This window comes from Elaeis guineensis, chromosome 5 (genome assembly GCF_000442705.2).
Source record: "Elaeis guineensis isolate ETL-2024a chromosome 5, EG11, whole genome shotgun sequence".
NCBI classification, from domain to species: Eukaryota; Viridiplantae; Streptophyta; class Magnoliopsida; order Arecales; family Arecaceae; genus Elaeis; species Elaeis guineensis.
In genome coordinates, this window is record NC_025997.2 from 13,639,703 (window position 1) to 13,655,005 (window position 15,303).

The 15,303-nt window shown below is 37.8% G+C and overlaps 1 protein-coding gene across 1 annotated transcript; it reads left to right on the forward strand.

Annotated features, from left to right (window-relative positions):
- Positions 1-5,454: 5,454 nt before the first annotated feature.
- Positions 5,455-12,493, forward strand: LOC105044932 (probable lysophospholipase BODYGUARD 4). The gene is made up of 4 exons (XM_019850629.3): positions 5,455-5,990; positions 11,098-11,447; positions 11,594-11,790; positions 11,966-12,493. Exons 1-4 carry the CDS (start codon positions 5,555-5,557, stop codon positions 12,297-12,299), a joined length of 1,317 nt encoding a protein of 438 aa, XP_019706188.2. The 5' UTR covers positions 5,455-5,554; the 3' UTR covers positions 12,300-12,493.
- Positions 12,494-15,303: the final 2,810 nt, after the last annotated feature.

Here is a 15,303-nt window from a genome sequence, read left to right on the forward strand (position 1 = left end):
TTGTAAGGCCAATTAAAGATTTGAGTATTATTTAAATTAGATAATTTTTTCTACACCCCAATTGAAGAAATTTAAATTTAAGGAAAGAGCTACCTGCCTGAAATAAAATACAAAACACAGAGTAAATGTGGATTGCCCTAAGCCTAGTAACCGGATCTCTTCACCTAAGTCAAGTGATGAGATTCGCGTCAAACGATGTGGGAAGGCCAGGATGCTCAGCAAAAAAAAAAAAAAAAACAGTGTGAAAGCTACCTTAGTTCTTTGTTTAATCTGGGGTGTATAAAAATTAATCGAACTAAGTTATGAAAAATGATACAATTGGTCTGTACACGTTAATACTGAAATACTAAGTTAGTTATCACTCACACAAGTGCTATAAAATTTTAAGTGTACTCTAAGAAAGCTCCTAAGTAGACTGACTACCGATTCTAATTCGAAGCTCATTACTTAGTAATACTAGAAAACTTCTTGAATTTGATCTTAAATTAATTTGCAAAGGAAGGATCTTTTTGGAATATAATCTTATTTTGGTACATTGCTAAGGGACTAGCAATGATTAAGTTGGGGGGTGTGATTTATGTCACAAATTGACATAAAAATATCAATTAATATCTAAATTATCTAATTTTATTAAAAATTGATATTTGTTATTATATTTTGCAGAAAAAGAGGTCATCAATAGAAAGAACAAGGAAAGAGGATTCCAACGGCATAAATTTTACGCAAAACGGAGTTAAATTGACCCAGAAATTGAAGAATGAAGAAAGAAGACTCAATTGGATCAAACCCGAGTCAAATCAGGTCAAAATTGATCAAAAATCAACTGATTTGGTGATCTGATTAGCCGCCTGGTCCACAGCAACAGGCGCCTGGACCATGGACCCATCGGCGCACCATAAATCAGCCAATCAGCGAGTCTCGGCTCACCGCAACGCATCGCGAGCCCGATCCACGCGCGCGGTCCAGGGCTCATGAGGAGAGAGAAGAAGGTCCGAAGGGCAATCTGGTAACTTCACATCACTCGATGGTCCGATCTTCTCTGATCAAGATCCAACGCTCCACATTTTTGCGTCATCGGACGGCCACCATCGCAGCCGGTCAAGATCCAACCGTAATCAAGGCAATTGCAAGAATCAATAAACACTAGGACAACACGGGATCCTTCTGCAGCGCGATCCAATGGACGAAATCTTCCAGCGCCTTGATCGGACGGTCCGCGATGCATCCGACCTGATCCCATCTCTGCAGCGCGATCCAACGGCAGCGCTTCACCCAGATCGTGATCCGACAGCCCAGAATCGCTTCCGGCTTGATTTATTAGATGAATTAGATCCTTTAGATGAAGATCGGATGGCTGAAATAATTTCTCGGGTTTCTTGATGGATTTAAGTACTTTTTGAGTGAGATTTGAGCCCCTAAACCCCTCTAACAGCCCTCTAAAACCTCTTAGTCCCACATCTAAAGTTTTAAAAACCTTATAACCCCAAATACCTGTAAAAAGCCCCCAAAGGCCCTTGTTTTAATGATTCTTTCCTTCCGATCAAGTTTGTAACCCTAGATAGTGGGGTTTTTAGCTTTCTTCTTAAGCCTCGAGCTTTGAGGTTTTGTAATAAATTTTTTTTTATATATAAAATCTTATTTTTATGCAATTTTATCTCTTTACATTATGCAATTTATTTTTCTTGCAATTAGGATAGTTTAATTTATGCAATTTAATTTTATGCAATTAGGTTAGTTTAATTTATGAAATTAGGGTAGTTTATTTTTCTGCATTTAAATTTTGCAAGAAGATTTAGATCATGTCTAGCTAAGCATCCCTTCTAGGGTTTGCGATGAAGCTAGATTATGAGTAGGGATTTTACATAGGGTTCTTTCTTTTTCTTAAGATTTTTTTTTCTTCCTCTTTTGCCAAGAATTTTTTATGAACTACAGTTGGGTCAGAGTCTCTTCATAGTTCATGCTTGATTCAGTGCATAGGAGGAAAAAACCCTAAGGGATCCTAGTTAATACTCCCCTGTAAAGAATCTTGATGGGTTATCGTTGGGCCTTAGTCCCTTCATAATCTATGCTTGGGAAAGACAAGAGGAGTAGTCGTTAGGATCAATAAGAAAAATTCTAGATAGAATTCTCTAATCTAGATCTAGTGGATTCAAAAACCCTAGATCCTTAGTCTTATTGTCTTTAGCAAACAACTTTCGATTTTCGATTTTCGTTAAAGCTCGCTTGAGCATAGATTTGAAAATTATTTTTAAACCAAGTCTCTGTGGGATCGATCCGTACTCGCTGGTCGTGCTACTCTGCACACTGTGCGCTTGCGATTTTATTTACAAATTTTAAGATTTGCACATCATCCATCATTCTTTTGTTTCTTCTTCTTCTGACCTTTGCCTTCTGTTTGACGACGGTCAGAAGCTCCTTCGTCTGCATGCATATACTTATGTGCACGCTCCAAAAGTTCGGCATAAGTCCGAGGGAGAGTTTTATGTAGAGAATATGTAAATCGTGATCTCCTCAAATCTCTTTTCATGGCCGATATAGCTATGTCTTCATTGAGGTCATTGACCTCAAGCGTAGTCGCATTAAAATGAGCCACGAAATCCTAAAGTGTCTCAGTCTCTCCTTGCTTGATCGAGAAGAGACTGTCAGAGGTTCGTGGTGGCCTTCAACTTGTACCAAAGTGAGCTACAAAAGAATGTTCTAACTGTCTGAAGGAGTATATGCTTCCCGACTGAAGTCCGAATACAGGCTCGAGCAGCTTTTCGAAGAATGGCCAAAAAATCGATGCATAAGAGGGCGTCGGTCGCCCCCTGAATCATCATGAGAGCCTTGTAGCTCTCAAGGTGGTCGATCGGATCAATGGAGCCATTGTATGGCTCCACCTGAGGCATCTTGAACCGAGATGGAATCGATTGGTCCAAGATGTGCTGAGAAAGGGGCGGATGGTGTGAAAGTCGTAATCGTTTGAGGACTTCCGACCTTCCACTTAGAGCTGAGCAAGTCGACGATTGATTTCCTGAAATTTACGTTCATAATCATCGAATCGCCGTTGAGAAATTCCGGGGGTAAAACCACCCGATGAGCTTGAAGGAGAAGTGGTGGGTGTTTGCGGCCGTTTTTCCTTCCTAATACTATTGAGATGGGAAGGAGAGGGGGAACACCGTGAACAATGAGAAGCATGTCGGGAGTGTCGAGAATGTCCTTGCTCGTCTTGACAGAGAAGCCGAGACGGTCGCTTCGGAGAAGGAGACAATGATCGCCGTGAATGATGGCGGCTGTGCCTGGAAGGCACCGATTGTGCCACCGGTTGTTCCACCGGCGGTTGTTGCTACTGGGTTTGCTATTGCTGGAGGCTTTTGATTATCTCCACGAGAACATTCATTTGCTGTACAAGTGCAGTGATTTGGACGTCAATGGTGATCACAGGATGTGAGGAGCTAAACTCTGTTACTGGAGGAGGGGGAGAAACCTCTTTCCGACAGGAAGAGTGTCTCGCTGATCTGGTTGTAGTCGAGCATTGGACTCTGATTTTTGTCATGGTGAAAATGATCCTTTACCCTCTATCTGACGCGTCAATCTGTTGCGGCCAACTTTCCATCGCCTGTCGCCGATAACGAGCACCTGCAAAATAGTGTCCACACAAACTGGATTGGTGTCCGACGAGGATCCTCTGATACTTAAGTCAGAGAGGAAAGTCGGTGAATAGTAGTATTTTGATATTCAGAGTAGCAGAGCTCTCACCAGAAGTCCCTCTCGTGCTGTTCACTTACCCTTTTTATAGATGAGATTATTGTAACCGTCGGACGTAGTCCCGTGTTTTATGGCGCTAAATTATCAGGCCATAACCATGTAGCGGGTCATTAGTTCCCACTAATTACGCCGTGGTATGCGGTGGATAACCGTTCGTAACAGTTATGACGTGTTGAGTGGATCAGCCGATCATACATCGGTAGTAGATGTGGCCGTCGGCTGATAGTTCTGTTGCACCGACAGTCTAAATTGTTCGATATTTATCAGCATAAGCCGATCTCCAGTCGGTAACCGACCATAAGTCAGTGAAGCTTGTTCAATTGGTTAATGAAGAGTCGGTACTATCTGTTCAGCCGATGCTCAGTCGGATTTGTATGTTTAGTCGGTCGGCTATTGCCGAGTCAGAGTCGGGAGTTGGTTGGCCTGAGTCGGGGATCGGCCGATTTATCCCAACAATCCTTAAAATAATCAATGCTCTCATGGACTAAGTCAGGACCTGTGAAGCTCAGGCAAAATAGAGTGGACATGCCATAATCCCGTTTAGAAATTCTCTGGTTATGACATGGTTCAAAGATGACAAATATGGAGATGTCACGAAACATGGCCAGAATTGTGGCTCGGCAACTTTGGCTAGGTCGTATTTCTTCTCTTTCGATAATTGGTCTTGAATTCTAAATGAGTAATTTACAGGCCCAAATCTAGTACCACGCCAGCTGAAGCCCCTTTCTTGGACCAGGTTTGGGCCTCAATGAGCTTCCTTGCTAAAATACTTGCCTTAACTGATTAGAATTCGAATATCTGTTATCTAATTATTTTAAATGAAATATGGGTCAATTTATCTCCAACTCTAATCAATCCTCAACTACAAATACATACATCGTGCGCGCGCGCGCGCGCGCGCACACACACACATATATATATATATATATATATATATAAAGATAGTTTTGGATAAGACCTATCAGATTTGAACTCAGATTAGGTTAGATTAAAATTGGACAATGAGAATTCTGTATCGATGATTCAAATTATTGGATATTATCTATTATCTCAAAACTATTTGCATACCTGATTGCTTTGGAGTATCATACAAGTAATTTCATGCAACAAGCTAAGACAGGCATAACTCGTGGCCCAACAAATCCAACCATCCACTAGTGAATGAACTCTAGCATCCAAGAGAATCAAAGACTACAACCAAAGAAATATTCCTTCAGCAGCCCCGTCCACATCCTCTTCTTGCAACTCGAGCAAAAGAAAAGCATTCTATTCTGGCATCAACTGTGAAAAGATAAATAAAGTCTAGAATAAACTTGTACAACAGCATCAAATACTCAATCCGAGCTCCCATAGGAATTGCATGGATTGAATAAACCACAGTTGTCCATCAATTTGACGGCCATGAACAGTATCAAACCAAACCCATCTGTAGAAAATTCTTTATGCACTGCGTGCGGTGATTGACTCACGCACGGGCTGGCAAAAAAAATTTTTTTTTTTTGCGCGCTGCCCGGCCCCGTGCATGAGCGAATCATCGCGCGCGGTGTGCGCGTTCCACACCGCGCGCGGTGCACAAAGAATTCTTGTCCGTCCATTGTATAAGAAGGACACGATCCCCCACCCGTCTCATTCCATGGTCTCCTTCTCATGGACTGCAAGGGCCGAAAACCTGGAGAAGAGCACAAATACTACGTGGCCCGCCGGCTAACACATCTTCCTCATTTTAGCTTCATTTCTCTCGTCTCTTCTAACGTCTCTCTCCCTTCCCTCTAACCCCTTATCTTTCCACAAACGAGAAAAAAAAAAAATGGCAACCTTTCCCGGTGTTTCACCGCGGAGATGGCGAGAGAGAGCCTCGAGAGGTCTCATCTCCGCTCTCAGTCTCTTAGTTTTCGCCTTCTCGGATCTTGCGGACTTCGTTCTGTGCTTCTTCTATAGGTTTGTTGATGGATTTCTTGACGAGAATCCCATCCCATGCTACTGCTGGAACAGAAGAGAGAAACAGGGGAGTCCAGATGGGGTGGGAGAAGAGGAGGAGGTCTCAGAGACATTGTATGGAAGGAAGAATCTTTTCAGGGAAATTTGCCTTGTTTGTATTGGGGGAAGGAGCAGTGAAAGGGAAGAAAAGAGAGGTTCAAGGTCTAGAGGCCGATGGTCAGACTGCGGTTGTGAGTCGTGTGTGTCGTCGCAGCAGGGGAAGGAAGAGGAGAAGCTTTACTTGATGGTGAGAGAGCCGTCTCAAGGTATATGGGTGCTTTGAGTTTGGAAATTAAGTTTTATTTTCCCCTTGTTTGAAGATGTTGGACTACTCTGCTTTCGAATTTGTAGTTTAACTTTATCGATCAATTTTCAGTGAGAAATGGTGGTTGAATGCATCATTAATTCGTGATACTGTGGTCAATGTAGTGTAGTCAAATTGCACTTCTTCTTTTAATTCGTTTGTTTTCTTTTTGATAAGATAATGTTGCTTGATCTAAATATCTACGATAGTTTTGCCTCAAAAATAAATAACTGCATAGTTTATTATGGTTATATGTAAAATTTAATTGCTTCGAGATAATTGATGTGCAATATTAATACCTTATAGAAGCATTACTGGGATCTCTCTCTCACTTGACATTTACTCTATACACAACTCTTTTGTGGTTTGAGGGACATTTGAATTTTTATAGGATTATTTTTTGTCAAATATAGTTTGATTGACAAAAATCAATGGAAACATTGATAAGAATTGAGTTTTGCTTGACAAGCTGCTTGATATTTTTGGCTATTTTTCTACTACCCTTTACAACCTTGATATGTGCCTGAGTGTTTCTAATAGTAAAGAAGGAACCAAGAATTCCACAAGATTCATTAGGAAGATAACGTACAAGAGCATTAAGGCACAAGAATTTCAAGAAATGGGAGAAAGGAAAACAAACTCAAACAAACAAAAAGGATAGAAGCAAGCCTCCTGGTTGAAAACAAAACATCAACTACAAAGATCCAAACCCAGGGAAACAGACAATTTGAACTAATAGGGGTTTCCCTGCTAAGCTCCACCACCTAGATTAAAGAGATTCCAAAAAACTTCAAATTGTGTTGGCTCATACTCCCTCCAGATAGAACATCATCATCAACAACTGAGCAAGTCTCCAATCAGCTTGAAGCAAGACTTTGCTCCCAAGTCTTCTCCAACAACCACCATCCAAATTCTCATCATCTTCTTTAGTTACTAGCCCTCATTCAACCTGCTTTTGAAACTACTTGACCTTTTGCACTCCATCTCCATCCGTTCAACCTCTTCTTTTTTCTTCTGTTATCTCGTCTTGGAAATGCAACCTTAGTCTCTCCAACTTCTAGATCTCAATAACCTCCTCATACTCTGCAAGCTCCTGCTTAACTTTCTTTCCTTCTTCAGTTCTTCCAACAGCATCTCTATTTTTGGTGTTTTTTTAAGAATATCTTCCATTTGATTCCAGAGTCACTCATTGAAGTTCAATGTGTATTGGATTTTGTTTGTGATACGACCAATGCTACACTTAGCTTTGACCTTCTTTTTGGTTGAAATGGATGGCCGAAGACAGCCATGAGCTCATATCATTAAACAGGCCATTTATATACTTATGAAGGATTCAGACTACTACTTACCTGTTCCAGTGGTATGATCATCTTGGCCTGTTAACCATGCTATCAGCAATTGTGAACATACTTTTATCTTAGCTATCAATTTGTTAGCCCGCTCAATGTGTTCCAGTAGTTCATGTAGTAGTTAAAAGGTAGTGAGGAATATAGAAAAGAGAGTTCAAGATATGTCCTGTCTATTGACCTTGAGGATAACGGGAAGAAAATATCACTTTTCTCTTCACAAAGAGCCCGACCTTAGAATGTTGACTAAAATCCAGTTTGACCTATCATGCATGTGTTGTAATAACAAGTGTCCATAATATGTTAGCTGAAGCTCTCTTAGGTCAACACTAGAACCCTATTTGTACCTTTCCATACTTCCAAAGAAATTCGTTTATTTCAAGATGTTATAACAAAATTTTTATCACATTATAGTCTTGAAGCTTTTCTTCATCCTTTTAATTCTTGTATCTGCAATGGTATGTGCTGTTGATATGTAGTGTCATATGTAACGTCAGTTTGCTGTAATAGCATTTTAGTAGGTATTGTTTTGTGCACCATGGACCCCGGATTGTTGCGATCAAAATTGAGTAAGGCCTTTTGTCACGCCCCGACCCGAGATTTTGAATCGAAGGTCATGGCAACCGCCGCATACTCATAGAAAACTCTTCCCATAAGCATGCAAGGCATCTTATCATACTATCCTAAAATAACAGCGGAATAATTAGTCAACAATTTAAATCTAAAATATAACGACCTAAATTTTTTTTTTCTTTAATATCTCAATAAATTCAACAACAATTCAAAGGCTTTGCATCAAATTCAATAAGCCTTTCAACCTAAAATAAAAGTATGAAGATTCTACTTCTGATCACTCTTCTATTCATATCTTGTATCATCTTAATTCCTCAACATCTGTAAAAACAGTAAAATAAGAGGTAATGAACTAGACAGCTCAGTAAGCAATGATCACTTCTCAACAGATTTCATCAGGCATATAAGTAAATAATCATTTATAGAAAATAAGCATATAGAGTTCATCAATTCGAAATCAATTTCAATTATGCAATATAATTCATGCCAAATTCATTTCTTTTTCGAAAATTTAAGTTTCTTTCAAGATTTCAATTTCTTTTGTTCTTCAATTCTTTTCGTCAACCATGAGCTATGACCATATTTTTCTTGTGGCAGGATCATAATACCGCGTATCTGCTTGCGGTAGGCTGTGAATCATCTGGCAGCCATGTCCTTTGAAATCGCTGGTCTCTCTGGCGGTTTGTCGCTGGTCTCTCTGGCGACATGTTGCTGGTCTCGCTGGTGACATAAATCCTCAGGACAATCAATTGCCAACGTATATGCCCCCATTGGCAGGGTCCTTTACATAGTCAGGTTGTCAATTTTTATTATTTCTTATATCATAATTCTTCATAAATCATGTTTCATATTCTAATTTCGATAATAAAACATATAATCATGTAGTATCGAAATCAATCAATATAATGCATCATGAAATCAATATGTTCAATCATGCTTCATCATAATATTTCAAATAAGATATTTTCATAACAAAATACCATTCATCCAATTCATGCATCGTTTCACAAATCATGTCAGAAGAATACATTATAATTTGCCGATAAATCTAGAAAAAGTGAAACATTACTTACCTCGAACGCATTCCAATAAATTTACATAATTCTATAAATTTTCTTCCAAAAATTTTATTCGTAGATCATATCGCGATATCCCATGATCAAACATCCACAATCCTATATAGAATCAATTTCAATAATTAGAAAGAATACGAACACCATATTTCAACAGTTTAGATTGGGTCCGATCATCTAATTTCATCTAATCAAAATCTAATTAGGACCTAAATGATCCAAAGTTTGACTGTCAGATCAAATCGGATTCGAAGTGATAGGACCGAGGTTTCTTCATCGATTTCATAACATCAAGTGGAGAGAGAAAATCAGAGGAGAGAGAATTCATGAGGTACAATTCAAATTGATCAGGTGACACAATCCAACATAACGATTGGTCCAATATCTCAATTGGTGAAATCAACATGATCAAATCAAATCATGGCTAGATCGGAATCATGGATGATCAAATCTAAAGATTCATGGTCTGATTAAGGTGGGTGCCAGTACGCTGTCTGACAATCATAGATCAGGGTTCTTCATTAAAATCAGATCAGACTTATTAAAAGAAATTTCTTCATTCACTAATCTTTTTTTTTAGAGAGAGAATCAATCAAGAGAGAGAATATTTTAGAGAGAGAAAATTCTAGAGAGAGAAAACTCATCTTGAATTCTTCAGATAATATGATTCAACAAATTCTGATCGATCAGATCAAATCATGCTAAAATTATCATGTGGATAATTCAATAAGATCATGAGAAATAAAATCTAAAAATATCTGATCTGATCAAAGTGGATGTCGGTGTATCGTCCGACGATCACAGATCAAAAATTCATTACGAGAATCATTTAAATTCATCATCATTCTTCTCAAAATTCTAGAAATCTTAGGAGAGATAATCTAGAGAGAGAATTCTAAAAAGAGAAAGTCCAATTTTAGAGAGAGAAAATACTAGTTCAGGCTGAAGAGAGAGAAACTCTCTTTCTCATATTTTATTATTTATATCATTATTTATTAATTAATTTAATGATTTTTTTCTTTTCTTTTCTTTTCTCTCTCTTTTTTTTTTTCTTTTTCTTTACGGAAGAGAGAGGAGAAAATCCTATTTATTATTATTATATTATTATCATTTTATTTTTCTTCTTTCTTTTTTTTCTTTTCCTTTTTCTTTTATTTTTCTTCTTTTTCTTTTCTTTTCTTTTCTTTTCCTTCTTCTTCTTTTCTTTTCTTTTTCTTTTCCTTCTTCTTCTTCTTCTTTTTCTTTTCTTCTTCCCGTGGGCTTGTTTTGGGCTGAAACAGGGGACCCTGAGGTCCCCTCGTTGGGTGGCCGGCCGGCGGTGCAGCCGGCGTGGGGCGGCCGTCGGCAGGAGGGGGTGACTCGCCGATAAGAAGAGGATCAAACCGGTGGTCGGCGGTGACCACCGGCGACGGCAAAACGGAAAAAAAAAATTCTTCCGCAACAAAATCCGGCGATTCCGGTTGCCGGCGAGCGTGCACATCGGCACGGAAAGGAAGGGGGAGAAGAGAGGAAGAGGAGGAGGCTTACCTCCGTCGCCGGCGAAGCTTTTTCGGCGAGAAATTGGATGGCACAGCGACGGATCTCCGTGAAAAATTTCCGGCGATTGCCGCTGTTTTGCCCCGGAATTTTTTGGTCGGAAGAAGGGAGAAGGGTCTCCCCTTTAAATAGAACCAAAGGAGAAGAGTTTGACTCCTCTCCGGTGAGGTTTCCGACTCCGATTAGGAGCCGGTCAGGAGAAGAAGACTCCCTGTGGGAGTCTTTATCATTTTTTTTTTTTTGTTCGTTTGGGCTGGCTGGGCTATCACACCTTTCATGACTTTGTAGACCATAAAAATGTACATGTTGTGTCAGAGAGTGGCATATGTTGCTGTTTGAACTTCAGTATAATGTGCTCTATCAATAAATTAGTTGAACTCTTGGAGAAATATTTTTCTATTATTTTATGTTCTTCCATTAATTACTTTAGTTATATGCTTCTCCATGGTTTCAAAATATGACTTTGATACTCATATAATTTTCTTCTCTTAGTGAACTCATTATATCAATACTTTATTAACCTTATTTCTGTGTTTAACAGCTAGAACTGGAAATTACAAGGGGAATTCTTTTGAAAATGTGATTTTCTTACATGGGTTCCTTTCTTCTTCATCAATGTGGCTAGAGACAGTTTTTCCGAATCTCTCTGAAGTTGCAAAGCGTGATTTTAGGATGTTTGCAGTGGATCTCTTGGGTTTTGGTAGAAGTCCAAAGCCAACAAATTGTATGTATAGATTGAAAGAACATTTAGAAATGATTGAGAAATCTGTACTCAAACCATTTCAGTTGAGCTCTTTTCACTTAGTTGCTCACTCAATGGGTTGTATAATCGCATTGGCCTTAGCAGCAAAATATCCTGATTCTGTTAGATCAGTCACATTGATTGCCCCAGTAAGTGAACTTTTCTGTGTTGATATTGTCACACACTTGGTATTCCCATGCAAATGCCATTGTCTTGACTTCATTATATGAAATTTTAGTTTCACCAAAAAAATATTATACTTACAAAGATCTGTTGTCATGGTGCATGGATACAGCCATACTTTTCTTCAACTGAAGTGAGAGCTAGTCACACTGCCTTGAACAGATTAGCTGAAAGGAAAATTTGGCCGCCATTGCTCTTCGGGTCTTCAATTATGTCATGGTATGAACATTTGGGTAGAACTGTTTGCTTCATTTATTGCAGAAATCATGCCATGTGGGAATGGATTTTGAAGCTATTCACATGGAGAAGGTAATAATTTTGAGTTTCATTATTCCAATACATATACCTTTATGAGTTTGCATTCGAAATTCTGAAAAGTTTTCCTTCTTTAATTGCTTAAATTGCCTTCTTTTGCCACTTCTCCTGCAGAAAAATGTTAATTTTAGATTAACAAATACTAAATACTATGAATGTTTCTTTGTAGGGATCTGAACTTCATGATTACAGACTTAACAAAGCATACCCATCACTCAGCTTGGCACACCATGCACAATGTGATTTGTGGAGCGATGAAGTTAATGGATAAGCACTTGGAAGTTGTGAATAAAGCAGGAATTTCAGTGAAAATAATTCAAGGAGACAAAGATCAGGTGGTTCCTCTGGAATGTAGCTATAATATGAAATCGAAACTTCCCCTTGTAGACCTCAAGATCATAACTAATGCTGACCACAACACTGTGATGATAGGTAGGGAAAAAGTTTTCACAAGGGATCTAGAACAAATTTGGTTCGCTTCCATAAAAAGCAAGTTGTCATGAAGATGTTCATCAATCAATAATTGGTGGCTGTTTCCCGGCCTCCATTTTCATCCAAAAAAAAAAAAAGTCATTAAGTCAATTGGATACATAATTGTTGGTAAACCATGATTTAAATTCTTTGATACTTTGTATTACATGGATTTACCAACTACCTCTTTAAGTCAATAAAAATTCCTATATAATTCTGATCCTGACATATTGGTTGGGCCAATAGCATGTAGAGTTGGCATTGCTTGTTCATTATGCAAATGCATTTTAGATGATTTTATTAAATTTATACTTTAGTTGGAAATTATTGCATTTTAAAGATTAGTTTTTCAAATGCAGTTATTGTTATTCTCCTATCTTTTTATTAACATGATTTGATCTAATAATGAATTCCACCTATTTTTTTTTCTTGAGTGGAAAAGGAGGGAGCGAAGTGCTTTTCTCTATTTTATTAAACAACAAATCTAAAAGACAAAATTATAGAGGTAAAATAAGATGTATGGAGTAATACGGTAACAATACGGATAATCCAACAGCACTCCCCATCTAATAAAAAAAAATAATATTTAACAAACCCAATCTCATCTCCAACTTTTCAAATAACCAAAAGGAACGAAGGAAGTTAACACAGAGTCTAACTGGAGGCAAGAACTTCAATCTGTTCTATATATCTTGATGTTGACTTTGAAATTTATGAGAATTCAAAGTTTTTCACAATCTGAAGAATTGAAGAATTTTCTATAAGATCGAGTAGACTGCATGATTCTTATTTATAAAAATTCAACCATTTCTTTCTCCCTATACTTTCCAGTATACCGTTAGAAGCATTTAGACATCCTTTCATCATCTGTAGGTACTGTGGAGGATTAAAAATAAATAGAGGATAGCTAAAATATATCTAAAGAAGAGGTGGTTGATACATTCAATAGGAGCTCTGTAAAACTTACAACCAGCTCCAACATTCCAATCTTTCCTATTTAATAGCTCACCTGTTTACAATCTATTTTTGAATGCCAACTATAGAAAGATCTTTACTTTTTCCGAGCATGGTGTTGTCTAGATAGCATTATGATATGGGCACCTTAACCCCCCCATAACTAAAGAACCTGTAAAAGGAATTACCAGTAAAAACACTATTCTAGATTAGTTTCCAAATAGGTACATTGAAGATATAGGATGGCACCACCATAGTAAGCATTTCAAGTAGGACCTGATGTTGTTCCATCTCCAATCTTGTTAATGGGCCTCTCACAGGAATACACCAATTCAAGTTCTTTTGATTCCGGAACAATGATACAGGGAGATTATGCTTCAACATAGCCATACAAATCCACAAAACGGAAAGAAAAGGGAACAAAATCAATCCATTCACCCTCCCAAAAGTGGATGGTCTATCCATTTTCAAGTCTGAAGACTATATAGTTCTAGAGGGCCTCCTTTCTCACATTGATATCCCTCCAAATAGGAGAAATTTCTATAGTTGTTTTCCTTACTCTCATTCCTAATCTCTTTTTTGAGTAGTATGTTCTATAAATTTGATTCCTCCGGTGTCTATTACCCCTATGAAGAAATTTTCAAGTCCATTCGATAAGTAATGCATGGTTCATTTGGGCTAAATCATTGACCCCCAACCCACCTTGCTCCTTGAACTTGTAGACACTATCCCAATTGACTAAACAATTGAAACCATTGACACGATTAGATCCTTTCCACAAAAAGGCTCTTCATAACATATCAATTCTTTTAATGACCCATTTTGGCAACTTGTAGATTGACATGAAATAGGAATGGAGGGTAGATAAAACAGAGTTAACCAAAATTAATTTCCCTCCCCAAGGGAGCACCTTCCCTTTCCATGATGAATTCCACTTAACCCTAGTGTAACATCATTTAGATTTGTTCAAGTTTGATCAAGCTTAAACTTGATTCGAGTGACAAAGTGTGAGCCAAATGAAGTTCACACCTATATCCTTGAATGTGGATGTTGTTAGGGCATTGGAGATGCTTTTTATTTTATTAATTCCATCATAAGTACTCCTTCAGATTATAGGATACTTCTATTTTTTGAACTTATATGTAAATTGAATTGAGCAAGATTTTATTGCACAGCTATTGTAACAGGGTTATATAATGTCTATGATGGTTGTATTTTGATCTTTTCATTGTTAACAAATAGAAAGCTATAATTATATTAACATATTTATAAATACATGAAGATGTAATAGAAAATACATTATGTTCTATGAAAATATTTGTCTAAAAACATTATAATTGCAGCATGGTTGCATGTTTTTTTTCATTGGAATGATTAACTACAATTTTATAACAATCAAATATTTTGCGAAACTAATTTAAGGTTCGAATGTAAAGAATATCCAATGCTTCTATCCATGATTCCTCTTGGACCAGTCGTCTGTCTCCTATTGACGACATTAAAATAGTGGAGTTCAACTATGTGAGGTTAAATTTTGAAGCCCTTTATTTTTTAAGGCCTATCACATCAATATTGATGCACTTTTGGAACCTGATACTGTCCGGTCCTGATTTGGATTGGAGCCCTCTTGTCTTCCATCATGGTCTTCTGTGGTTGGATAGGGCCTAACATTTTGAAGCCCTTTATTACAGTGAATCCTATCAAATCAAGTTTGTGGGTTAATCACAGACGGTAGTGGTTAGAAGATAGACCCTCTCCCGTCCAAGTCTGGAGCGGAGAGGATTTGAATCCTCCACTCTTTGTTATTGGCTCCTAATTGCTTATGTATTCTTTGATCTTTTATGTTTTAATAAATAAATTACATCCTAATCTCTCAATGTAATTTTCAATATTTCAAGATAAAAATAACAAAACTTTAGCATATGAAAATAAGAAGAATGTATGTAGGTTAATGAGAGAGATCTTGCCATCTGCGGATCTTCTCAAGCGCATCTCTTAAATCTCTTATATATATATACCTAAAATAAATGTTCAACCTATGTATAACTCATAAATGCTAGTTTTAATGATATCAATATTAAT